Below are 27,020 nucleotides of genomic sequence, written 5' to 3'. Positions count from 1 at the left end.
GCAGGCTGAAATATTAGAGTGTTCTGGATTGCCTTTTCTTCCCCCGTTTTCTCCTCATTTACTTAAAAGAGTGACTCAAATCTCCATTTCACATAGTAATTCACAAAGGCATGCCTACGGCTTTGTAAAATAATGTACTTGGCGCCTGGTGTCTAAAAATATAAATGTATAATAAATGACTGGCTCCAAGGTGCTTCCACTTGATAAAAGTAAACTGTAAACACAGCGCTATCTCAAATAAACCACTTTACAATCGTGATAAATAATACCTTCGCTCTGGCCAATGTACATGTGAGGCTGCCAGGCACTAATAGGCCCCATGAAGAGACTTTATAGAACGCATGGTTTGCCGGGAAAGCCAATGTTTTAGCATTGCTATCATTATGGTGTTCAGCATGAACTTGGCTTGTCAGGCACGGTTTGATCACCTAGAAAAGTGAGTTTTGGATTCTAGAAGTTCTCTCTTTTCCCCTTTTTGAAAATTTGTTTTAGAGAGTAACTCTCCTTTCTAAACTAATTTATAAAACTTTGTAAACTATCATATACTGGACAACATTAGTAATAAATTAAGAAAAGTATCATTTTAAATTTGTTTTCTTTTTCCTCCACACTCTAGCAAACATAGTGTCAAGAGTAAGGAAGTCTGTGAGCCAATCCACCTGTCGCTCCATGAGAGAAAGACAGGCAATCTCCTCCTGTGCAATTTGCTGTCTCTGAAAACCTGTTGGAGGGTCAGCTATGAATCAGTTCTGACTCAAAGGCGCATAACAACATCAGAGAAATTAACATTAATGATGAATAAATCACTTAATTATGTAGGAAAATTGTTCTTACACTTGATAGTGTTCATGAAAGACAAATTTCACCTCCAAACCCCATACTGGTAAGAATGATAAAGATTCTTTCAAGGTCTAAAGTGATTCTTTTCAATTCTAGGACTACTGGGGAAAATTTATTTGTAGAAAAATATCTTTTAAATACTACTTCATTCCTCTCTACTTTTATGTTCCTCCAAATCCAGACACCCTTGTTTGCCCAATTCTCCTTCTGTTTAATGCAGCAATGAAGTCTCTTTACGGCAAGGGCTAATTTGATCCAGCAGGCTAAAGGTTGAGCTGCTAACCAAAACTAACCAATAGCCAGCTCAAGCCTACCAGTTGCTCCACAGGAGAAAGATGGGGAGTCAACCTCTCATTAAGTTTATAACCTTGGAAACCTGATGGGTGGTCCCCATGAGCCAGAACCAACTCAGAGGCAGTTGGCTTGCTTTTATTTTGCTCCCCAAAGTGACTAATGCAATGGATAGCACTAAATTACACACGTGAAAAATGTTGGCCTGGTAAGCACTGTGTTATATAGCAAGGCACTGTGGTGGCACAAGTGGCAATGTTTTAAGCAACTAGCTGAAAAGTCAGTGGTTTGAATCCATCAGCCACTGTGGGGAAGAAAGCTAAGAAGTCCTCCTTCCATCAAGATTTACGGCCTAAAAAACTGGATGAGGGGATCACTCTGAGCTACAATTGACTGGAGAGTAGTGGACTGGGCTGGTTTTAGTGTTAGACAGCTTTTTACAATCAAAGTAGAATGTATACAGGAAGATATTTTTAGATATCTAGATTAGAAAGCAATCCTTTTAAACGAATGAATATTAAACAAATGAACAGATTCTAACAAAACAGGAAAAGAAAACACAGGTGCTAATATATAGGTATATATATTTTCCTTCTCATGGAAGGTGTTACTGTTTACATTTGAACGAAAGATATACCACTTCTCAGAGATCGCTGCTGCCAGACACCTGCAGTCAGAGAGATTCAGGTGCAGACAAAACAGACAAACATGGAGTCAAGTCCAAGGTTAAGCGGACCCAGCACACTTTTCTACTGTGACTTAAGTAACAAGAAACAAGGAAAGTATGAAAAGCAAATGACGCAAAATTGGTTTTCTTACACTTGTACAGAGGGAAAAAAACCCAATTCCTTGGTGGCTGTCTTGGGAGCAGCTGACTTCAGCCTCCTGACTTCCTGCCCCCACTGTGTCCTGAGCAGTTCCACCCTTTCAGGCGGGGTCCAGTCTCCCAGACAGTAATTGTTCACTGCCTCTTCCTTAAGAAAACACTGTGAATTCCGCTCTTTGGGTTTCAATGGTTGCAAGGAGCTAAATACTTATGGCACTTGGCACACCCCAAACTCCCTCAAAATAAACCTTTGCTACCATGAGAGGTCACTATCAAACAGTACCAATCACTTCTCTAAGCAGCACAAGTGCTATTCTGACCTGTAACCAATGCCCCATGTGTGAGCTTTGACTTCAGTGACATTTTTGCCCAAGGAGAGTAATGCATTTTGCCAGCAAAGCAATACACTGCATGTATGGAAATGGAAAGCCTAGGAATTGTGAGGATCTGTAATAAGAATGCCTTGACAACTGATCCTTATTTCAAACTACGTATCTATATGCACATCTACTTCTTAAGAGAGTAGGTAGCTCTGGTAGTGTAGTGGTAAGGAAATTATTTTGTCAATCCCATAGTTCCAGGGTTTGAATTCACCAGCTGCTCCTCAGGAGAAAGACGGGTAATCTTCTCCCATGCAATTTATAGCCTTCGAACACCCGCTGGAAGGTCAGCTATGAGTCGGTTCTGACTCTGCAGTTCAAAGCAACACCACCATTGATAGAGAAGTATAAATTAATAGTCACACAGACACACATCTTTCTTATTGTAATGTGCTAATACATTGTTTATGTCACATTGTGCTTAAAAATGGAATGCCAATTAAGATCATTAGTAAAGTGCAGTCTTCTTGTTTACATCATATATTCAGAACTCTGATGCTAATAAGGACCAAATAAACGTCTTAAAGTCACAGGCAGGGTTGTAGTGGTTCACTAGTAGAATTCCTGCCTTCCCTATGACAGCCTTGGTTGGGTACAGTTCCCGGCCAGTGCACGCTGTGGGCAGACACCACACATGTCAGTGGAGGGCTTGTGCTGCTATAATGCTAAACAGGCTGAGAGATTCTGCACTAAAACAAACTAAGAAGAAAGAGCTGGCAGCCTCTACTTCAGAAAACCAATCCATGAAGTCCTCATAGGTCACAATGATCTAATCTACAACTGACCATGGGGCCCAAGCAGTATCATGCTCTGCCGTGTGTAGCCTCACCAGGAATCAGGGACCAACTCAGAGGCAGCTAACAACAGAAACACAGGCACAGTCAAAGAAGTGACAAGAATGGATGAAACAGTGTCCAGCAGGAAATGGAACTCTCAGCTGGCTTTTGATTTCCAAACTACAATACCAGATTAACTAAAACAAGATGGTTGCATTAGTTCTCTAAACTCTTTCCAGGAAGGTGGTTTTTTTTTATTTTAAAGATATTTCTGTGTTGCCTTCGTAGGGAGCACTGGTGGCCTAGTGGTAAGAAGCTGTACTGCAATCCCAAAGGCATGTGGTTCCAATCTACCAGCTGCTCTATGAGAGAAGGCTGGGTAGGTTCCTCCATTTCTATTCAATGTCTTTGAAAATCTACTGAAGGGTCAGCTATACATTGGTTCTGACTCTATGGCACTCAACAACAACAACAACAATTATTTAATATAATCAAGGATTCAATCTTAATGTCTTTGTATTTATCAATTAACTACTTATAATATTTTAAAAAATGCTGCTCAGCCTTATAGTTCATAAATGAGCTTTTTTTAGCAGCTTTTGTGCATCCAAACAGTATTTAAGACAGATTACCAAGCAAAATTTTTAGCTTCAGCTTAGTTGTTATTGCTTGTGACTCATAGCAACTCTACGTACAACAGCTCTGAGCTGTACTCTATCCTGTGCCAAGCTTATTATCTTTGAACACCTATCGCCATTACCCTAGGCACTGAATCAATCCATCTCATTGAAGGTCTTCCTCTCTTGCACTGTCCCTCCACCCTCCCCTACATGATTTCCCTCTCCAAGGACTGGTCCCTCCTTGCAAAATGTTCAAAGTATGCCTGACGAAGCCTCAGAATCCTTGGCTCCAAGGAGCAGCCTGATTTCACCCTCTCTAGAACAGTCCATGGTGTATATTTAATATTCTTCTCCGGCACCACAGTTCAAAGGTATCAATTCTCCTTCTATCATCTCTAGTCATTGTCCAGCTTTCTGATGCATAGCAAGTAATGCAAAGACCATGGCCTGGATCAGGCACACCCTAGTTTCCAGACTGACATTGTGGCTCTTTAGTAATCTGGAGAGGTCCCCGACAGCAGACTTTCCCAATGCAATTCATCTTTTGATTTCCTGGCTGTTGATACCATGAGCATATATGTATAGATACATGTACACATAAGATTTTACTCTTCAGCTTAGAGTAAAATCTCACGTGTGGACACACACACACACACACACACACATTGACTGAGATTCTAAAGAGTACATCAGGTTCCATAAAGGCCTTTTGGCTTAAGTAAGGCTAAGAGTCACTGCCCCAGAGAAAAAAAACTGACTCTTGAACATACTTAATCCTATTAAGGATTTCCATATCGATACACAGAAGAAAATAGGAGCAGGAGAGACCAGGCTATATTGAAAGGAGAAATACTTTCCAAGGTCACATAACATAGGAATCACCTTGAATTTATTTTGGAATAAAATAGCCTGATAAGCCAGTAGTTGAAAATATGTGAAAGATAAAACAAATGAGCCCTGTAGCTCTAGTAGGGACCTAAGAGGTTTTCTGGAGTGATTTTCTTATTTTGAATTGAACTATTTTCTAAAATGAGGCAAATAATTCCTTTTTCTACTCCTTATTTATAGTTTATAGTAACAGTTTTAGGTCTTAATCATAAAGCACTTTGAACAAAGTATTAATAATAAAATTGGTCTTCCTGCTGAAATTAACCTTTCATTTGTTCATTTTTCTGAATTAATCTGGGTTTGCAACTCTAAAGCAGCTACTTTAGAACAGACTCTAGGAAGGTAGATGCAGTTGGATTAATCTATTGTTGAACTGGAGAGGTCTCCCAGGGATGAAGTGGCATCCCTCTAAAAAAGTTCAATGCCACAGTAACACACAGTCACAAGCACTGGGCAAAGTCTCTAATAGTGACATCTGCAGGCTTGGGTTTTGGGAATGTTTTGTTATATGATAAAGCAAGAGGGGGAGAGAGAGAGAGAGAGAGAGAGAGAGAGAGAGAGAGAGAGAGAGAGAGAGTAACCAGTAGTCTGTGCCAAAAAAATAATTATCGAAATGAGCCCTGCAATATAACATAGCTTGCTGCCCCTTCCTTTTGTAGATTAGCTGAGCCTGCATTCGGTTCACTCTGAAATAAAGGACTTTCAATTTGTCAAGCAACAGTTCCCATCTGGCTGATTCTCTTGCCAAGTCCCAAACCTAGGATCGTGTGTCTAAAATTTCAGCAGCGACTTGAACCATGTGTCTTTGCTCTAGAAAAGAAAAGCAATTATTTTCATGGGCGACCAGATGATTTCCATATCATCCATAGAACACATACGATCTACTTAGCTCCACATAAAAGCAACCCTTAGCCACACTGCAATATAGGCACTGCAGATAAATATACTGCACATAGATACTTTAAGGATTTTCTAAAACAAAATATCATAGAGCAATGCGTTATCTACACAAAGACCTGCCTGGGCCCTTGTTCTGATTTTACATCTGCTCTCACTGATTTTATGTCTTTTAGGGAAGAATCTTCATTTTTCTGAGCTTTAGCTTCTCTGCACAGAAAAAGTTAATGTGGTTTCCAATAGCTTCCCCAATCCTATTCCTCTGTTGACTTTCTGGGCAGAGATTTGTTGTTAAGATTAGGAAATGAGGTCTGGGGGTTGACTGTATTTTCTTAGCTCTGGCTATGCCAGTCTGAAGCTCTGCAGCCGAACTCGAAGGTTCTATGCTGGGAAGCAACTCAAAAGTGGCAGCTGGCCATCCAGACCGTGGCTATTCCGTTTGGCTGGAGTTTGTTTGCTTAGCACCTTCCATTTCTGTTTACTTAAAACTTGGCTCACTGGACCAGCCTCAAGAGAGACACCTTTTTCTTTTTACAAAGGTCCAGTGAGAGGGAAAGGGTCATGTAAAGGTAGCCCAACCTGCAGCCTCCCCCCCACCAGGCTAAGAGGGCATGATGCAGAACACTCAACACCAACATACCACAGGGAACAGTCGTGGTTTCTTTCTCCCCAAAGCCAAGTCGTGGTTGAAAAACATCAACAATTTAGCCTTTTGCGGACTGGTCTTTGCTAACGCGTTGCATTAGGAACTACAAGTATAGATTTCTCCTGAAAGGATTCAGTAGGATTCTTTTTCTTCTGCTGCTGTTTGGGGTGATAGGAGTTTTAGGAAATCCTTTTCTTAAGTCATTTTGACACACACACAAAGTAAAAAAATTAGTGGACTGGGGACAATCTATGTTTTGTAAAAGCAACCGTAAGCACACATGCTAAGTCAGGAACATGCCTGCCCTCCACGCAAGCTGGCATCTTCACTTTACGATGCCCCATATTTACATGCTCAAGGACCACTGTAATTGCCTCAAAGTACCTCTGTGGGAACAGACTTTATTAATGCTGCTTTTAAACATTGATACATATCACCCAGCTACTCATGGTGTCTTCAGTAAAGTCTGTTGTTGTTTTTAGGTGCCATTATTTGAGTATAATCCATACTGATATTATGAGCAACAGGTGTGAACTCTGTCCTATCCTGTGCCATCCTTACACTTCCTGACACACTAGAGCCCACTGTGGCAGTCACTGTGTCAATCACTGTGGTTGAACGTTATCAAAGGCAGTGGTTTTCAAATGTGAGTGACTTTGCCCCCGACAAACATGTGACAATGTCCTTTTGGTTGCCACACTTGGGTGGGAGCTTTCTCCTGGCATCTAGTATATAGGGCCCAAGGATGTTATTAAGCTTCCTGCAAAGGTCAGGATAGCCTCTTACAGTACAGAATTACTGGGACTCAGGAGCCTAGAGGTTCAGTAGTAAGTGCACAACAGCTATGCAAAAATTGGTAGTTCAAAACTATCTAGTGGCTTCACAAATTAAAGACCTAATGATCTGCTTCCCTAAGATCTGCTGCCTGGGGAACCCAAATGGAGTAGGCCCCCTCTGCATAAAAAACTGACTGGATGACATCCAACAAAAGCAACAGCGCACAGTGCCAAGACTGAGAAAGCTGAAAGGTGGGTAGACCTTCACACCTTCGCAACCCTTCTGCAGCCCACTTCTGAAAACTGGCAGCCAATGCCAGGCGTTCTCAAACCTCTGTTACTGCAGAACCACCACTAACATGCTTGCCAGGCCCACATACACCCCAACCAATATTTACTTAACATGTTTGCTCAAATTAACTCAACTTTAAAAAGTTATTTTTTCTTTCTCCTTACTAAGAAAAAACATGCAATTTTGAGTTTGATGCCCCTTATCATAATTTTCAATACATATAGAAATAAAAACACATCTATTAACATTAAAAATGCTTACCCATGTCCCACCTAAAAGCTTTGCACAAACTACAGCTTCTCACATACTACAGCTTCTCACATCCTACAGCTTCTTACTGTCTGTGCCAGATTCTAGAATGATAAGCTTTGGGGCTGGGATAGCTTTAAGGATTTTTGAACCTAGTCATCCCTCTGTGGCTTGAATACCTTCAATTATATCTTTGCACCTTCTTTGCACCTTGTTCTTGGTTTCTCTGGTGGTGGGAACCCACTCATTTATTCAAGAAATGGTTACTTGGCATAGACACTCAGGGACTCACCGTGACAGGCACTATGGGGCTAGAGATGGTGGTGGGGCCTGCAATCCTCGATTTCTTTCTGGGTGGGGGTGCTTGCTAAAAGGAAGAACTATTATTTTACTCCTATATGCTACCTGTGTTTCCCAGTTACTTAATTACATTTATCACATGAAGAATGATGCATTTGGGGAAAAACAGGCTATAATAAAGATACGGAGCTCAGCTCATGTATAACCCAATCTTTCTGTATTCTTTCAGTGTGCTCAATGAGCATCCCAAGACCCTCTCCACTTTGCGGAATTGACTACGCAAAGGATTTGAGGCATGACATTCTAAAGATTCCTTTATAAGAACACAGAGAGAACCAGCTAGGGCAGAGGGTCAAGGAGACCTGTAAACTATACAGATACAATTCTCCCTGCAGTGACAAATCTTTGTCCCTGAACCTTTCACTCTGTGCCATTCTCTCCCAGCAGCACTGAACTGCTATCCCTGAAGTGTTTTGTCACATCTTGATTTAGTTGCTAGACCAACTGTCATGAATGGCATTATTTGTAGGATATAAAATCTGCTGGTGCCCTTCTTCAAGTAGCCACAAAGTGGTCTTGTTATATACAAAATGTCTTCAGTAAATTGCTCAAATAAAGCAAAAGTCATGGTATTTCAAATCAAGCTGACTATAACATGTCGAACATGACTTCTAGGTTGTTCTGCTCCCCACCACCCCAGAGAAAAATACTACTTCTATTTCCCTTCCTGAAATAAAGTGGCTTATTGATGAGGAACCAACTCAAAGTGGTAGGGTGCTGCCAACCCAAAGGCAACAGGGTCGAATCCACCAGCTGCTCTGTGGGAGAAAGATGAGCAGTCTCCTCGCATGTGATTCACAGCCTCTCAAAACCCACTGGAGGGCCAACTAGGAATCTGTTTCAACTTGACCATACACAGTAACAACAAACTACCAACACAACAACAACACTACAAATCAAAGCAACCTTCTCAGTGACTAGAAGCAGCTGCCTTGCAGTTGAGGATTTATGATACACAAGGCGCTATGCTCACCACTTTGCAGACATGAGTTCATTTATTCCTCCCAATAAGTCTATGAAGTTATTATTCCCATTTTGTAGAGAAGGAAACTGAGAACTGGAGAGGGTCAACACAATAAATAATTGCTCAACCGAGGTGTCAAGGAAAGCCTGGGGGTGGGGGATAGTCCTTCCCCTCCTCAGAGCCTTGTAGGAAGATGACTCTAAAATGGCATGGTTTGTTTTCATTTTGCGGAGTGTCCCAGAGCTAATAAAGCGTGAGGAACTCCTGCAGTGAGTCTGCGGGCAAACGTGGCCTACTCTCGGGTAGGTCAACAAATGCCTGTGGGGACAGGAAATGCCAACTGGACACAGGGCCTTTGAGTCGGGGGGGAGCCACCGGCCTGCACCTGAAGCTGCATGTTTGTCTGGGTGAGTTCTTCTGCCTTCTTTTCCAGTGACATCACCCAGACCTTCCTCTTCTGTCTGCAACGGGTGGCAGCTGCCCGGTTCCGTTCCAGAAATTTCCTCCGGCGCTCATCGGGGTCCTCGTCCACCACCCTCCGCCGGCGTCCCCCTGTGGGCTGCGGCGGCTGTATCGTCTGGGTCGGCTGCATCTGTTGTGTTGCTGGTGATACCTGAGGGAGGGGTGGGGAGGACAGGGAAGGGAGACGTGGGGCAAGGGGTGAAACCAAAGCCAGTGTTAAAACGCGAAATACACGGAGTCAACTGCTTTAGTAAATGGGTCACACAGATCTCCTAAGAATAAAGTAAATAAAGAAATCATGATTATGGAAAAGAAAATAATTTAAAAAAGTATCCTTAAGCTGTAGTCTTATATTATTGGGTCATTATGAGTTGGAATGGAATGGATGGCAGTAGAATATTATTATTTAGCTATCTTCTGCGATATTTTGGCAAGAGATAGGAGGAACTTGTGAAAACATTTAGCCAGATAACATTCAGATCGTTCCTTGACAGGCATTTGGCCTCATCTTGGCAGAGGAGACCTATTTTTTCTCCTTGGGATATGAAAATGTTTTCCTTTCTAGTGCATTTAATACTCAAGCAGCCCAAGTCCAGGCGAGGGTGGACACAGCCAGCACAGCTGTCACTGTATCTGTCAGGTGAAATCTTCTGCTGGGCTGGCTGCTGCGTTTCCTCCCTTCTAAGCATGTTACAACCACGTCCCTAAAACACTCAGTTGGCTCTAAGACACTGTTGCTACTATGACTCCTATCAAGACATCTGAAGTCACCCTAACTTCACCACTGCACAGGCTCTGATGCAGAGGACTACCTCAACCTGCACTCTGCAGCCAGACAAGCCTGTTTCTGGTAGTGTTGGCTGACAGGACATTCCTGGAGCCCAGAGTTGACTGGAAACATGCAATCAAACCCCCCTTGCCCACTATGTGTGTGAGAGAGTCAGGGATGGCTATGCCTCCCATATACTTCCATTATAAGGAAATGCTAGGAGTGGCAAAGCACTTTATTAACAATTTTTACTATGCTTACAGATTGCTTGTAAGGTCTGCATAGGGCTCAGTGCCATCGAAAGTTTGGAGACCCCTATACGAAAAGCTTTATTTTCCTCCACAAGTCAGACACACAGCACCTTGTGAAATTTCTACGACTGACTCTTTATATGTCTGGACACCTAAGGCTTTGCTTCACGCACCTCACTTCTCCTGCCTTCTTCATTTTCAATAAAGGGGGTCTTTCCCCATTTCTTAGTCACTCAGGTTTATAGGTTTAATACCCATAAAATTGTTTTACAGGAGACATTTAACCTGCAGAAATAACAGGTAAAAAAAATGTAAAGCTGAAGCCCAATGACCTTTTCTGCTACAGTCCAGGCCTGTGATTGAAATCAATCAGGATGACTGTAATTGCACTAAGAATGGCTACTGGCTGACATCAATTGACTGGTGATGATACATTTTAATTCTAAACTCCATCAAACCTGATCTGACTGACTGTAAAAGAATTAGATCAGGGCTGAAGTTGGACTGCCTCACTGTAATTTTATTTAAAGCAAAGACATTTTCTAAAAGGGATGTGTTGGCGAGTCCCGTCTTCCCGATCACAGAGGAGTAACAAAATAAAATTGTCTAGGGTCTTGCTCACCTGAGTGGCTGGGAAAGATTTAGCACTTGTCATTTCAGAAGCTAACCTCTGAGCTAACTACTCCAAAGCAAAGCATTGGAAGGGAATGGACTAAAGACAGGGTTAATTTTGCTTTTACAAGTTCTTTTTTGTTAAAGAGTGATCTCTTATTGTCAGATCTAGACAAGACTTTCAAGTAGGCAAAACTAGATTCTAGTAACTCTATCTTGGATTCTTCTGTTCTTACTTCACTTTATCCCCTGACATCCTGTGTCTTCATCCAGAGGGAGAAGAATTGCGGACTGGTTAAGAAATAAATTCCTATTAACCGTGAACTGATATTGGTCCTTTAACATTACATTCTTGAATGTATCTGATCTGTATTACCAGCAGGAGAAATTTCAAATTAAACCTTAAGATCTGATTCTGTGCCTGGTTAAATGTTGTTATACTGATTATAGAATTCTACTCAGAGATCCTCTGACATTCTGATTGAATGGATGAATTGGGATTTCAAAAAGGTGGCATGTATTCTAAATTACCTTAGAAGTTGGGAAGACTTATAGAAACCACTATACCTGCTACTCTAATAAAAATGCAATTAGCAACAGAAGATCTTAGCCATTTTAATATCATAGAAGGGTAGTATTTTGGAATACTGTCTAAATGATTCTGCTCATCAACTTGAACTATTTAGTATAGGAATAAAAATAAAGACCCTTTCATGCAACGAATTATAATAGCAATTAACTAATTGCATAGACAATTGGTCATTTACTGCCTTGAAACAGGGTAATTAGTTAATTGGTAATTAGCTAATGAATAGCTTTTATAGTTAAAGAACTGTTAAACTTATTTGTGAAATACCTTGTGACAAAGGCAGTCAAAACTTTATTTTCCTTAAAAATAACTTTATATTTGAATCTGTTAGCCTAACTTTGAGGTTGTAGGGTTTTTTGCTCCCTTCTAAAAGCACATCTTTATATGGTATGTGACTAAATTGTGGCTAACATGATGCTCTGGACAGCATTTTATTTCTAATTTACTAAACTTCCATCATAGCTTGGAACTAATCGTGATTCATACATTGACAACAGAGCTGAGGATGTATTAGAGACACTTATGTTTAATACCATTTAGAGCTTACACATACATTCTAATACTATCTTTATTTGTAGATGGGAAAACTGAGGCTTGGGGTCCCTGAAAGTCAGCTGGAAAAGAAATGAAAGGCTTTCTCATTCTACAGCTTATCCACTACATACAACACTTGGAAGGATCTTTGCAAAAGCAAGCTTTCTGATGATTAAGTGGCTAGTGGATGGCTCCCTAGGTTTGGTGTTTGCATTCTGGAGGGGAGTTAAAGAGTTCAATCACTGCCAGGTTGCTAAGTCTTGTCTTTCAAGGCAGAGGACAGAGGTGGTGAATAAGTGTTATTTGGCAGTCCCTGGGTTCTGACGCCATTCTGACCAACTCCTGCTGGTTGGAAGTGGGGAGTATACAACTGTGGAATGGCTGGAGGTCACTGTGCTGGAGGGTCCAGTGTCTGGGGCAAGCCCTGCTCCCAGCCATGCCCTTCTTTCAATTACTAAAACTCACTTGGGTACTTGGGTTGGGTGACATAATGTCTGCCTGGTCCCCCAACCCTCCTTCCGTTTAGTCTAAACGTCGGCTTTCTTCCTAGCCACTCCTAGTGACTCTCCACCGCTGGGATTTAGCTTTGCTCTTGAACTGATCATCTACAGAGCTTGGCTCTCTCTGCTCCCTCCAACGCATTTCACATTAGGTGGGATGAGTCACCTCTATGCACCATTTACACAGCACCTTTTGCCTAACACCCATTACAAGCCTATTTATCTTGCCTTGAATTGTTACTCTTCAGATTTTCAACATTTACAATTACTCAGATGGTTGCTTATGACAGTGAACTTGCAATTTACAGTCGACAAAACTGAACCTCTGTGATGGTTTAAACTACAATATAAGTAGAATCAGGCTTAGGATAAATTACTTTTTATTCGCTTCTTTCTTCCTAAGCCTAAATTCTCTCAAATCTTCCTACTGATACTCCTCTTTCAGGGCTGACTTTGCAATACAACGCAAAAACAGATTTGGGGAGAATTTGAGGTTCACACCTTCCCTTAAAGACTGAGACTGCTACTTAATGTATTCATTATAGAAAATAATTGTGCTCCTGCACGGTGGCATAGCTAACCACTACCTCCTAGGAAATGAACAGAGTGCCAGGCAGAACACCTGGGCTTGTCAAGCAAGGCTGATGTGAATGCCTCCCCACTTTATAGCCTGCCGTTAACCATAACGGAAAGAGAACATTAAAAAGACCTACCTGTGCTTGGTTGCCGGAATGAAGGGGCGGGTGTGGAGAGGTCTGGTGATGCGCTGGGTGTGCATGAAGGTGGGAATGAGAGTGATGATGGGGGTGATTCTGCTGGTGATGGGCTTGAGGATGAGGATGGTGTGCCGGGTGCTGGTGCTGGTGCGGGTAGGGGTGATGGGGTGGCAGTGTCTGGTGCTGATGCGGGTGTGAGTGCATGTGATGGTGTGGCGTCTGGTCCTGCCGGGAGCCCATCATCTCCATCATGTGTCCCATGGTGCTCATGTTCCCATTTGACATGGCGGCAGGGTGGTGAGTCAATGCGGCCTTCAACCTCTGAAAGAGAGCAAAGCAAGAGAGAACCCCCGAGGTCAGTCACGAACACATCAGGGCTTTTGATGCCTAATGACTCCTATTTCCAATTGTATAGGATTTCAAATGGAATTACTGTTGGCGTTTTTTATGAGAATAAAGATGCTTTTGTATGAATTACAGATTTTCTTTTGTATTGTAGAGGGGAGGAGGGACACTGTCAGGCGTAAGTGTTAATTCAGCTGCCATAGTGAATGAACAAGCGTCAAACCTTGGTGCTGTGCAGTTGAAACTGACTCACAGCTGACCCTGCAGGGGGTTTTCAGAGGTTGTAAATCACATGGAAGTTGACTGCCCATCTTTCTTCCTCAGATTGGCTAGTGGATTCAAACCACCAGCCTTTGGATTAGCAGCACAACTCCCTTTAGACTGTGCTACTGGTGCTCCTTCTATCAAAACATCCTGCTTCTATACATCCTGCTAAAAGGTATTTCCTACTACCCGATTGTTTATTATATCACATTGACAGCTGGCTGTAACTATAAATAAGATAGACTCTTTAATATCACAATGTCTCTAAACTGTATACCTGATGCCCCTCTGATATAGCACAATGTTTTCTAGAATTACAAGCATAAACAAGTTTTTCTTTTACTCAGTGCTTCGAGGACACTGGCCTTCTGTTAAGGGGGATGGGGAAAAAAATCTGTTGAACATGATGAACATAATTAACATGTTTGATACATATACCACAATACAAAATATTTTTACTTAAAGCAGACATAATCTCAAATTTTAGGATGTAGAATGAGTATAAGATTATTTGAAAGTTTCAATTTAGGATTAGTAATCTATCACTTTTACAATTCTTTTCCACTGGTTACTATGGCATTTCTCACAGTCTTCTTGATTCTCGGCTACACAATCATTTTCTTCTGACTTTGTGAGGGATTAAAGTAAAAAAAAGTAGAAAAATACGGATCTTTTAATTGCTTCACCTTTTGTAGTGGGTGAATCACATCAATCGTCCAAACACATTTCTAACACCAAAGTATTATGCATCAGCACACAAATAAAGTTTTCGAAAGCTTGCAGAGTGGAAACCTATCAGAGGAGGAAAACCTCAAATATTTTCCACTAACATGAGTGATGGGAAAGTGGTAAAATGACACCATGTCAAAAGCATAAAACTTTCAAAACTTGGGAAACAATGTAGTCCCAAGGAGTTCCAACTCTCACAGGTTCCTCTGTCACTTCTGTTGGACACTACAGCTGGCATTGGCAAGACTTCCTACTAAGAGACAGATCAGAAATACTTTTATTTGTTGCGTGTCTTTCAGTGACTGTCACTCCAGGATCAAATCTGCCACCGAAGCCTCATAGCAGCCACGGACGATGAGTAGATGAAAACCGTGCCATGTTCCACCACAATTTTATTTTAAGGCCATTTGCCACAGAGTCCGTTCCGATCCTTGACAAACTCTTTGTATGCCAGAATATAACTTTGCTGCATGGGGTTTTAATGGCCAATGTGTTGGGTAAAATGTTGCCAGGCCTTTTTTCTGAGGTGCCTCTCATAAACTTGAGCCTCCTAAGCTTTGCACTATTTGGGGACCACTGCAATCAGCATATTTGTGTTCCTATCTACCTGATCAGTGACAGTGATGTGTAATGATAGGAGTAAAGAGAGGTATTTATATCATAACCTAAGCAACTGTGTTCTACTCCTGCAAAATTAATGGTTCTTAACTGGTTAGAATGAAATATTGATAAATAATTACATATTTAATATACATAAGACAAAAAAATGAAATAATATAACACATTCTAATATATAATTAAATAAAATAATTAATTAAATATTGATAAAATTCAATTACTAAAAACCTATGTTGTTGTTGTTGTTATTTGCTGTCAATTTCGAAGTGACCCACAGCTGACCCTCCAGTAGGTTTTCAGAGGCGGTTAACTGCAGAAGAGGATATCACCCATCTTCCTCCTATAGCACAGCTGGTGGATTCGTACTGTGCACATTTGGATGAAAGAGCAACTTTTACCACTAAGCCACCAGTGCTTCCTATTCAAAGCCTAAAGTTAAATATAAAGCGTCTCCACTTGTAAAAGCAATAGAGAGGGTGATGAGCAGACAGCTGCTAATGAATAATCGTTTAAAACCTTTCCTACATCCTGACTGGGAAACCACTTAGCTCTTCAGCAGCTACTGGTCTTTTCACTGATGATCCTGAAAAGCGCTTCCTGAGTCCCTGGGAAAGACTGGATGTTAAGTATTGTGTTTACTACTAAACAGAAAGGTGAGCTAACATACCCCATCTCCCATTTCAGAAATGACTTCATTGTTTTGTAAAATTGCTCAGTATAAAAAATTTAAGCAATGCTTAAAAGCACAAAGAAGACAGCAATAATTGAGCCAACTATGTTATTTACACTTGATGGGAGGACAGCATTTCAGGAGACAGCCCATGTAGATGGGAAGATGGAAGGACGCACATGCATCTTATTATCATGGCTTCTTGGAAGATATGCCATCTAGTAAGGCTTTATTTGAATATAACAGAAGCAAATGAAGTGGAAATGGAAGGAATACCTGGATTTTAGAATATGTGTTTCTTTACCCTGAGAAAATATTTCTAGAAAAAGATGTATCTGGTGCTGTAATCCCAAAAGACATGAGGTTCGAGGCCACCAGCTGCTCTGTAGGAGAAGGATGGGCAATCTACTCCCGTGTGATTAACTGCCTCTGAACAACCCACCTGAGGGTCAGCTATGAGTCGGTTCTAACACACAACAGTAACAACCTCCAAAGGGAGAAAAGATTATGCTGAAATCTGTGATTTTTCAATCAGCATATGAGATGGTATCGCTAATTAATCTTTGACTTTGTAAATTAATCTTTGGAATTTCATTTTATATAAAAGTAAGATAGCTTCATGATAAAACCAATTCTAACAACTACAAGAGTCTTAGGTGAAAATATAAAAGTTCCTTATCTGCCTTTCCCTTCCTCTAATCTCAGTCTCATTCCTAAGATATCACCACCATTGAGATTTTCTCCGATTTTCTCTTAGCACTTAAAGGAATATATTTGCTCAAGTCCTTTGAATGAGAAGTAGTTTGTATCTTATTTTTGTGTTGTTTGAACAATTGCTTAGAAACATTCTTGTATAATAACCAGGATACCCTCTGTGTGTCAGTCCCATGTATTTTACAAATCCTCCCTCTGATGGGTTCGTCTGTAGGAAGTTGTGCTGCCAACCCAAAGATGGCAGCTCTCTGGTGGTTCGAAGCCACCAGCATCTTTGAGTGAGAAAAATGGGCATCCTCCTTTCACATGATTTACAGCTTTGGGAAATGTGCTGAAGGGTCAGCTATGAAGTGCTTTCAACTGGACAGCAATGAGTTTGAAGACTTCTTAAAACATTTTGAACCCTCATAATCCTCAGAAAGCTCTAAGAGCTAAGAGGGGAGGGAAAGAACTTGCCCTGGTGCAGAACTTTAGTGAAGGGTAGAAGCAGGGTCCAAGGGCAGGTGAGTTGCCTCCAGAGTCTGCTAAACTACAATCCTGCATGAGCAGGAAAGAAGATTCAGGAAGACGTGTCATTTACACGTAGCCAAAAGCAGAAATGAACTGTATTCATGTCACATCTCTTCATACAAAGAAAAGGCAAATAGTTCAAGAAGAAAAACTAGAAAGTTGACAAGAAGTGACCCTGTACAGTACAACAGCTGTCTCTCTTTGTGTCTGTCTGTCTCTCTCCATCTCCCTGTGTGTGTGTGTGTGTGTGTGTGTGTGTGTGTGTTTGTATTGTGTTTTATTCTGCACACACCTGGAAATGCTGATGATAGACCCCTTCTGAAACTTGATGAAAGGAATACTGGATGTTAAGAACTGCCAGGAAGCTCCATTGATACATCCTTTTCCCACCAAAACACATGTTGGATAAGCTCAACATAACTCTCTCTCTCTCTTCCTACTTTCTCGTTCTTGAGAAAGATCCTTCAGTAAAGTGAAGAGGCATATGGAAAATGGACTATAAGCTCACGTCTCTATACACCTACAAGTTGTTAGTGAGAACAACAAAAGTCTAACTAATTAAAACAAAACAAAACTTTCACTATCTTTATGACGCTCAGGAGAATGAAGGTCAAAGCCTTTTGAATGTCCTGCAGGTACCCCTTCAAGGAAGTGGCCCTGTTCCCCTCAGCCCTCACTGCTCGCTCTCAAGCTGCACAGATGGGTTCTTCCCCTTTTCCCTGCAGAAGTGGGTGTTCTTCTTGGGATGTTCTAGATTCCCCTTCAGCAAAATGGTCCTTAGTCTCTGGCTGACAAATTATTGTTACATGGTCCCAGTAGAATGATAGCCTTTTCATATGGTTCAGTTTGTAGTTATGTGGTGTATATAATGGAAGATTATGAATTTAGTATCTGTTAACTATCCCAGTTTATAAATGGAGGCATCGTGTTGATTTCACTTAAGGTGAAATCCACAACCCTCACACCATGCCTGCAAGCTGACTACAGTTCTTAGCAACTCTATGAAGGGCAGACTGAAGCCTTACCCTGTCCCACACCATCTCCAACAGGTTCCAGCCCCTTGGAGTCCCTGTGCCAATCCATCATGTTGACAAACTTTCCCCCTTTTGCTGACCCTTACTTTCCCTGCCCTTTTCCAAAAACTGGCACATATCAGACTCCAAGTTCTTACTTTTTGGAATGAGAGAACGCACGAATGAAGACTTTCTGAGGCTTATGCTTTCATCTTGGGTCACTCTAGGTGGCATTAATATGAAGGATGTGTTTATTTCATAAACAAAGCTAACAGAGTCAACCGCAGGGGATCATATTGTGCAGACAGGGCTGTTAAAGTATGGTCCACAGAATCCCTCCTCCACACCCTGCCTATCTGAGGGAAAAGGTAATATATATAGAGAAAAAGAAAACACAAGTAAGATGAATGCGTACTCATTTCATCCTGATGTATTTTCCCTGAAGATGTGGTATGGAAAATAGAAAGCTGCTTGGGAGTGGATTGCCATAATTACCCCTTCAGTGCTACAAACAACCCTTCCACCTTTAATTAGGAGCAAATGGAGCCTGACAAATAAATACACTGCACCAGATCTTCATCTCTTCAATAATTAGCTTGTACTGTTTAGGGAAATTACTTGATTGCCTCAAGTCTATTCTTGCATGTTTCACGCCAAGACAAAATAATAGTAGGGATTATAACATTCCACTTAGTTATTCATTCAACAAATATTTATTGGACTTCAACTCTGTGCCAGGCACCGCGCTAGGCATATCATTTGCCCACTCCCCAAAGGAAGTGGGAGACACAGAAAACTAAAGCTTTTTAAAAAATCACTGGAGAGAAAAATACACACTCAAGTATGGAAACGAAGCCTTCCCAGCATCCCCCAGAGATTTCTGGGCTGTTGGGTTTGCATCCACCCGCCAAGCATTGGCCTGCAGTGCAGTATATTTGAAGGAATAAGTCATTGCTTTCAATTTGGAACTGATTCATCGCTGACCATCCAGCAGGTTTGCCAAGGCTTTAAATTTCACAGGAGGAGACTGCCCATCTTTATTCCACAGAACTGCAGACAGATGCTGAGAGGTTCTACCTTTAGGTCAGCAGTGACTCTCTATGAGCTGTGCCATCAGAGCACCTCAATTTGAAGAAAAACAGTGAAAATGGGGTGACTGAGAAACTCTGTACGTGCCACAGTTAATATTTTCGACATCACTTCAAAATAGTTTGAGGTATCTTGAAAGGCTTCAGAACCTACTGCTTCCCCATACACACACACGTGTGTGTGTGTGTGTGTGTACCACACTCTCTTAGGGATGATAAATAGCCCGTAAATGAGTCCAAGCTATATTCTGCAGAATGATCTTTCTTTTCAAAGCTGAACACTGTCTTATTTTAAATAACATTCTACCCACTGCCAAGAAAAGGCAAGGAATGGGAAGGGGGCAAATGAATGAGTAAATAAACATTTTTTTTTTCAGTCATCAAAACCCAGGGCCATTACTGAGGTGCAACTGCAAAAAAGAATAAATGATTCTGTTTACTTTCCATAGTCTATTTACTTGAAAGTCCTGCATGGGGGACGGGGGAGACAGTGAGCAGCCTGACACACAGCTGCTTTCAGTCAATAGGGGTCATTTTCATTCTGTGTATTTCACAAGTTCTCTATACCCTGTTCCCAATGTGAGGGTGGGTCTGTGGCCTGGGATCCTGGTCCTGGGAGGAAACCAGCTACCTCATCCCATCCCAGGGCAGCCACTGCTGCAGCCAGTCAGCCCCTCTGCAATTTCCTGCTTAGCTCAGTTTAGCATCAGAGCCTAGCACCTGCTCACACCATACCTTGGTGCAGGCAGGTCAGCTTGAGTGAATGTACACACATCACACACATCTCCCCACTCCCACCCCCCAGGGAATTTATCTTCCACTAACTACTCACTTAGGCCAATTAGAAACATTTGTGGAACTGTAAAAACATCCCCTCTCTATCTTCAGCCAGGCTGATTGCTTATGCTTTATAGAAAGCCAAGCTGAACCAAAAAGCATTTGAAATTCAGTAAGATGGGGACGGGGGGGGGGGGGGGGAAGGATTGAGCTTTCTTGCTAGAAAGGTTTTAATTATAATCGGCTGCTTGGATCTGCCCCAGAAGAGAATGTGATGATATCAAAATGGAGTGTGTGTCTGGGTTGACCACAAATAAGAGCGTGTCTATGTAAAAATGGACAAAATCCATATTCATATTTCCTTTCAAAAAAGTATTGCCATTGGTGGCCTCCCCAATGCATTGCTGTAAGATGTAATTGGGTTTGTTGGTTTTATTCCCCCCTTTCTTTCTTCTTTCATCCCTAAAGTTGTCTGATTGGCAGAGAGGCCACACAGGCTTCCTAGTGGTCAAAAAAGCAAGTGTGTGAGATTGATAGCCTTCACTGGATGGAGCCCTTGCATTGTCAATGATTATTGCCTTGGTCTAAGCACCAACACGAAAACCAAACCCACTGCCACAGAACAGATTCCAACTCATGCTACAGAACAGATTCCAACTCAAGCTACAGAACAGATTCCAACTCATGGTGATTCTCCATTGAGTTTCAGAGGCTATAAATCTGTGTGAGGAGACAATGCCTTTCCTCCTCTCTCAAAGAAGCTGGTAGATTTAAACCTTTTAAATAGCAGTGCATCACTGCGATATACCACACCACCAGAGCTCCCTCTATGTACCACTGAAATCTGAAATTAGGTCTCAATAAATAAAAACACAACTGGCACTTTAATCCACTGAATGTAAAGGCTATATATGGCCAGTTTGGATCACAAAATACTTCCCAGACTTGAGGAGTATGGACAGAGGACAAAGGAGATTAAATGGACAGAGAGAGATGTCCAAGGGACAGTTACATAACTTAAGTGTTTGCTCTTATCAAGAAAGAAATCATTATATTGTTATATTCAAGCTTGGGCTTCAGAATGTCAGCTGGAAATTGCTATCTGACAAAGGGGGTGCAGTGGATCTTAAGACCCATATAAAGTTCAGAATCCCCATCAAGATAATCTACTAGATTCACACTTGGCCCAACCAACTGGAATAGAACCTTTTCTCAGAAATTTAATAGCACAACTTAGTTCCTTCTAGTTACGTGTATTTTTATTTTTAAGAATTTGTGTATTCTTATGCTTTAGATTTTGGCTTTCAGTAAGATGTCAAATAAGCTTACAATATTAAGATTGGGGAGTGTTATAATATCTAGAAGGAAATAATTGTCATGTTATTTAATAAAAAAATCCGTTTTGGAGTTATTACAGATAATGCAACTGCTAAACAACACAATGGTATTATATTCTAAGTTAACAGTCCATTAAAAACTGACTAAAAAAAAAAATCTCACAAATACTTCTGGTAGAGGCCACTGAATGGAGTAAATAGTCTGTGTAGGTAACTAACCAAAAGGTTGACAGTTTGAACTCACCTAATGGTACCATGAAGGTAAGGTCTGCTTATCTACTTCTATAAAGAGTAAGCCAAGAAAAACTTTATGAAGCAGTTCAACTCTGTAACACTTTGGGTTTCCAGGAGTTAATCAATTTGATGACAATGGATTACATGGAAATGAATTCTGTTTTATTTCATTTTTCAATTGCTCACTTGTGGGTATACCTTCTAAAGTGAGATAAGACAGACCTGATTGCATGGTGATGCAAAGAACTTTGATGGCTACAAAGTCCAACATTCCCCCAGAGCCAAATCTTAGCAATTTCCTTCTTAGCCTTTTTTAAAAATGTTAATACCTAAATCATACACTAATTAAAGTTCTGCAAGAGCACTCTTTCATTTTATTCTTGCTAAATGAATGAATTAATAAAAGCACATTTATAGAAATCTTCTATTTCAGATATCACTATATGTCTATATATCTCTGCAACTCTGTGGCTATAATCTTATCATTCAGCAAGATGGTGAGTTAGTAAGAAAATACATTTTTGTGAATTTCAAAACAAACTGATGTTCTGCGAGTCAGAGGTAGTTTCATTTGTACTATAAAGCAACCTGCTATTGGATGTGCTGAGTCAATTCCAACTCATATCAACTCATGTTATTATTGTTATCATCCAGTCACCTATAAATCAGATCAACCCGAAGGACAACAGATCTGAACCTTGCCCTATCCTCACAACCTCTGCCATGGTCAAGGTCATTGCTGCTGTGACTGTATTAGTCTGTCTCATTGAGGGTCTTCTTCTCTTTCACTGACCCCTCTACCTTTCCCAACATTATGTCTTTTCCCAAGGTCTGCCTCTCTCAGATAATATACTCAAGGTATGCAAGGCAAAGTTTCACCATCCTTGTCTCTAAGGAGTAGAGTGGTTGTGATTCCTCCAAGACAGATTTGTTTGTTCTTTTGGCAGTCTGAGACAGATACTGTTCTTCACCAACACTACAATTTGAAAGGCTTGATTCTTACTTGGTCTTCCTTGTTCACTGTCCAACTTTTCAGCTGCATAGGAAGCAACTGAAAACAACAATGGCCTGGATGAGGTGCACCTCCGTCTTTAAGCTGACTCCTTGCTCTTTGCCACTTTGGAGAGGTCTCTGACAGCAGATTTGCTGTCCTGGTGGTATAGTGCATAAGGTATCACAGGCTGTTAACAGTAAGGTTGGCAGTTCAAATCCACTGGATATCCTGTAGGAGAAAGATGGTGGTTTCTTTCTATAAAGATTTACAGCCTCAGGAAGCAGTTGTAGGGTTGCTATGTGTGACACCATGTGACAAAGTAAAATTGTCTCATAGGGTTTTGTGATCTTTATGGAAGCAAACAATCTGCTGATACATTTCCCTATAGAGCTTCCTGGGTGGGTATTTGATCATGCTTAGCAAAAAGGTAATATTTTCCTATAATAAATTGAATTGTGTATCAAAAAATGATGCCCTGAAATTCTAATAATAATCTCCTTGGAGTAGTGTTTTACAAGAATCAGGCACAAGAAGACAGATGGCATAGAGTAAGAGAGGTGAATACATCTACAAGCAGCAAGGAACTCCCGGGACTGCCAGCTGCCACTAGGAGGAGACAAGGAGCATCTCTTCTCTTGGAGCCCTCAGAGAGGATGGAGTGGTGGATACCCAATTGAACTTCCAGCCCCATAACTGTGAGTGAAGGCATTTTTGTTCTTTAAAGCCATCACCCACCTTGTGGCATTTTGTTGTGGCCTCCTCAGTAGACTAAACCACCTCCTTTTCCTCCAACTGTTTTCACTTAGCTGGCTTAGCACTAGGGAGAAAAATGCAGAGGCATAGCCATCAAGTGCGTATGATACAGTTAGGATGTATCAACACCCTAGATGAAGAATCAGAATCTAAAAAGGATTTTGGCAGACTAGCATTAAGGAATGATCTAATAAGAGAAATTCCACAGAAGTCAGTGTAGAATCTCCTGCTTGGTTAAAAACCAAAACAAATACTCAAAACCCCACTGCCCAAAGACAACTTAGGGGAGATGTAGCTTGGCAGTAACACAACACCAAACACACTCTCTCTCCCTCCCTCCCTCCCTCTCTCTCTCTCTCTCTCTCTCTCTCTCTCTCTCCAGTAGGATGCAGGGATCTTATATACCTTTGTAAAGCATTATATGTGATACAGGCCTCCAAATAGATAATGCGACCTTTAAGCTGCAACAAGAAACTGGATTAGAGAACTCAGCTCAAGAGAAGTGAGAGTCTAGCTGTCCACTGCACAGGCCTCCAGGTGTGTCACTTCAGTTCACAGACTGCCCCATTGTACCCCCAAAGCACAGATAATGTCACGGCACTTCTGACAGATGCTGTACTCCTCTCTAAGGAACGATTCCAGTTTCCAGTTAATGGGCGTGCATGTTGTATCCATTTGCCCCTCTGCAAAAACATTATGCTGACCATTTTCACATATTTATTTATATCCTGGCATTTGGACATGTTGTAAGGAGAGACAGGTCCTTGGAGAGGGACATCATGCTTGGGAGGGTGGAGGGACAGCGCAGGAGGGGAAGACCCTCTATGAGGTAGATTGATTCAGTGACTGGGGTAATCGGGACGGGTGTGTCAGAGGCAATGCAATTGGCACAGGATAGAGCAGGGTTTAGGGGTGTTGTACATACGGTCGCTATGAGCCGCAAATGACTCAACGGCACATAACAACAACAACAACAACATTTCTAAACTGTTTATTAGTATTCTTTAACTATCTGGTGAGATAATCCATCCCATTTGGAGTCAGTTTAAGGGAAGATGGCCAATGCAAAAACTCTGTGTGTGTGTGTGTGTGTGTGTGTGTGTGTGTGTGTGTATCTGTGTCTGTGTAGAGCATAAGGGTTGGGTGTCTATTGTGGCAAAAAGACAAATAAAAGGTTAGCAGTGTGAACCCACCCAGAGGTGCCTCAGAAGAAAGGCCCGGAAAGCTGCTTCTCAGATGTCACTGCTTTTAAAATTCCCTCCTGAAACGCATGGGATTGCCACCTGTTGGAAATGACTTGATGGCACCTGGTTTGCTTTCTATTAAGCAAGGTAGAAAGGGACAAGGGAGGCCACCTGTTAAGTGTCTGCTTTAGGTAAAGAATTTTCCTTAGGTCTCATTTTCTCATTCCACGAATGTCCTGCTGGCCAGACGAAATACCGTTCTAGGATGTCTATACCTCTCGGATCATGGAGCTCCTTGAGTGCTATGGGAGGATCTTGGGCAATGGTTTGGCCCTGGCAGAAATATCCTCCTTGCCTGTTTCCCTGGCGGTTTTAAAAGTGCTGACTGTACAGTGGGCTTCACATAAATATTTGTTGATTGCCTGCCTGCCTGCCGCCTGCCCGTCTGGAGGAGTGGTACTAACCATGCAGTGCTTTGAAGCCCTGGCCTGTAATTTTCTCCACAGCAAGCACACCTTCTGGTGGTGACTGCAGAGAGGATAATGCCCTTTGTCTTGTTACACACACTCCTTACCCCCAAGAGCCCAGCACCTGCGAGCTTGGGCAATTTTAGGTGAGGGCTCATTTCCAGCTTTTTATAGAAGGAAAGTTCTATTGGAGGGGGAAAAATCACTCGTTACTTTACTTTGGAAGAGCCCTGCCGACATTTCAAAACTTTTAACAACTGCATCACCAGGGCCCCTCCATACACACATAGGCTGTAACATATGTTAAAAGGATACATGAAACCTAGAACTTTGCCTTCATAACTCACTATGGAAAATTTGTGCTATTGCTGCAGTAAGGTGGGGATTTTAACTGAAGTCAGGAATTGGGATTTTACAGAAGGCAGGAAACTCAGAATTTAAGTTCTCACAGCAAACTTTACTCCATATGTGCATCACAGGGCTTCCCTGACTGAGGTGATCTAATTATTTGGCAAAAAAGTGGTGCGATGAACGGTGATGGAAAAGATTTCCCCTCACTGCCATATTTCCCATAATCCCAGCAAGATGGAGTGTGAGCTGAGTCTGCTACATAAGTGGCACCTTTGGAATGCACAGCAGTCCCTGGGCATGCCCATGGTGATCACCAGGATGAATGAGCCCAGGGCCTGGGGCAGGAGATCCAGGGCTTGACAATGCTGGGCTGGGGCAGAGCAAACTAGTCACCTCATCACCAGGCCCTTAGCAGACCATTCCCCACCCACTCTCAACGGCAGCTGTTCTGAGTGGGTCGTGCCCTCAGCTCTCTCCCAAGGAGCCACCCTCCGGGAACACAGTTGCTCAAATTTCTGAATCTGGAAGTTTGATTGATAGACTTTGAGGAAAACCACAGGAAGGCCCTTTTCTGACACACCTCTGCCTTGTCCACAGGAGAGTTGTTCAAGACAGCTGTTCTGTATTGTCAACTTGCGGCTTCAGTCCACTCATTGGGGGTTGGCAAGATGCGGGCTCTTGTGACCCTATCAGAGGCAGTAGGTATTCTTGCTAAGAGGGGTTCAAAGGTACCCCAGGGAGAAGAGGTCTCCAGGTGTTTCCAATTATGGGGGTAGAGCGTTGATGGAAGCATAGGCAATCCTGTCCTGGGGTACCTGTATTCAAGTCTAATTTCACATGTTATCTGTGTAAAAGGAATCCAACTGGCATTGTCTTCTTGAAATAGTAGTGGGGTATTTTGGATTTCAGTGCTGTCCTTGGTCTCTGCGTCTGATCCCAAGCCTGAGTCCCTCAGAATGCTTCAATATTCAACGCGGATGTGGAAGCAGAGACAGGGAACAGAAATGGATAGGATGGTTAGATAGCAGACAGAGAGATAGATCAGATATATAGATCGCCAGCCGGACAGACAGATGGACGGGTGGGTGGATTGATAGATGGATAGATAGGTAATATGAAAAAATAAGGATGTAATAAAGCCTAATTATTAACCTGATCAACCTCCCTTAGCTGCTAGCTTGGCTTGGTGGAAAGTACTCCCTTTTGAAGTTTGCTAAGGAGGTCTGGTGGCCCAGGCCATACAGTTGCACTGCTCACCTGAAGGTTAAGCCTTTCTAGGGGTCTGAATCTACATCTACCATTAGCTCTGGGGGCGGAGGTGAGGGGAAGATGCCTAACTTCTTCCTGTGTGATTTCCAGCCTTGGAAAACCACTGGAGGGTCAACTATGCATTGGCTCTGTCTCAAAGACAGCGAGTTTGAGTATATTCAGAACCTATAGTTATTAAACTGATAGCAAAATTCACTAGCCATAAATGTTTTAAGTTAATAAAGAGTTTCCGGTTTGCCTGTGGGTGGTCTTGGTGATATTACTTCAGCAATGGCTGAGCAACAATGAATAGCAGAGTTATACAGAGCCCTTAGGCTTGGGCACTTGAACAATCCATGGTGCCACTGGAGACTAACTGTTAGGTCTCACTGAACAGGGAAGACCTGCAGAAACCATAAGAAATTTGGGATGAAGGATAATCATGATTAAAGATGTTGACCCTAGCATTAAAAACAAACAACAAAA

At 41.9% G+C, this 27,020-nt stretch overlaps 1 protein-coding gene across 2 annotated transcripts in view; it reads right to left on the bottom strand.

Annotated features, from left to right (window-relative positions):
• Positions 1 to 27,020, bottom strand: part of CREB5 (cAMP responsive element binding protein 5) — a 574,610-nt gene that overhangs the window by 3,460 nt on the left and 544,130 nt on the right. For both annotated transcript variants that reach the window (XM_006896122.1, XM_006896123.1), the window contains 2 exons: positions 13,236 to 13,559; positions 9,191 to 9,418 (listed from right to left, as the gene is read on the bottom strand). In XM_006896122.1, coding sequence (XP_006896184.1) covers positions 9,191 to 9,418; positions 13,236 to 13,559 — 552 coding nt within the window. The remainder of the gene's footprint in view (positions 1 to 9,190; positions 9,419 to 13,235; positions 13,560 to 27,020) is intronic.

Source organism: Elephantulus edwardii, unplaced genomic scaffold (genome assembly GCF_000299155.1).
Source record: "Elephantulus edwardii isolate Elephantulus edwardi_28Jun2011 unplaced genomic scaffold, EleEdw1.0 scaffold00182, whole genome shotgun sequence".
NCBI lineage: Eukaryota > Metazoa > Chordata > Mammalia > Macroscelidea > Macroscelididae > Elephantulus > Elephantulus edwardii.
This window is presented reverse-complemented; position numbering and strand designations above follow the sequence as displayed.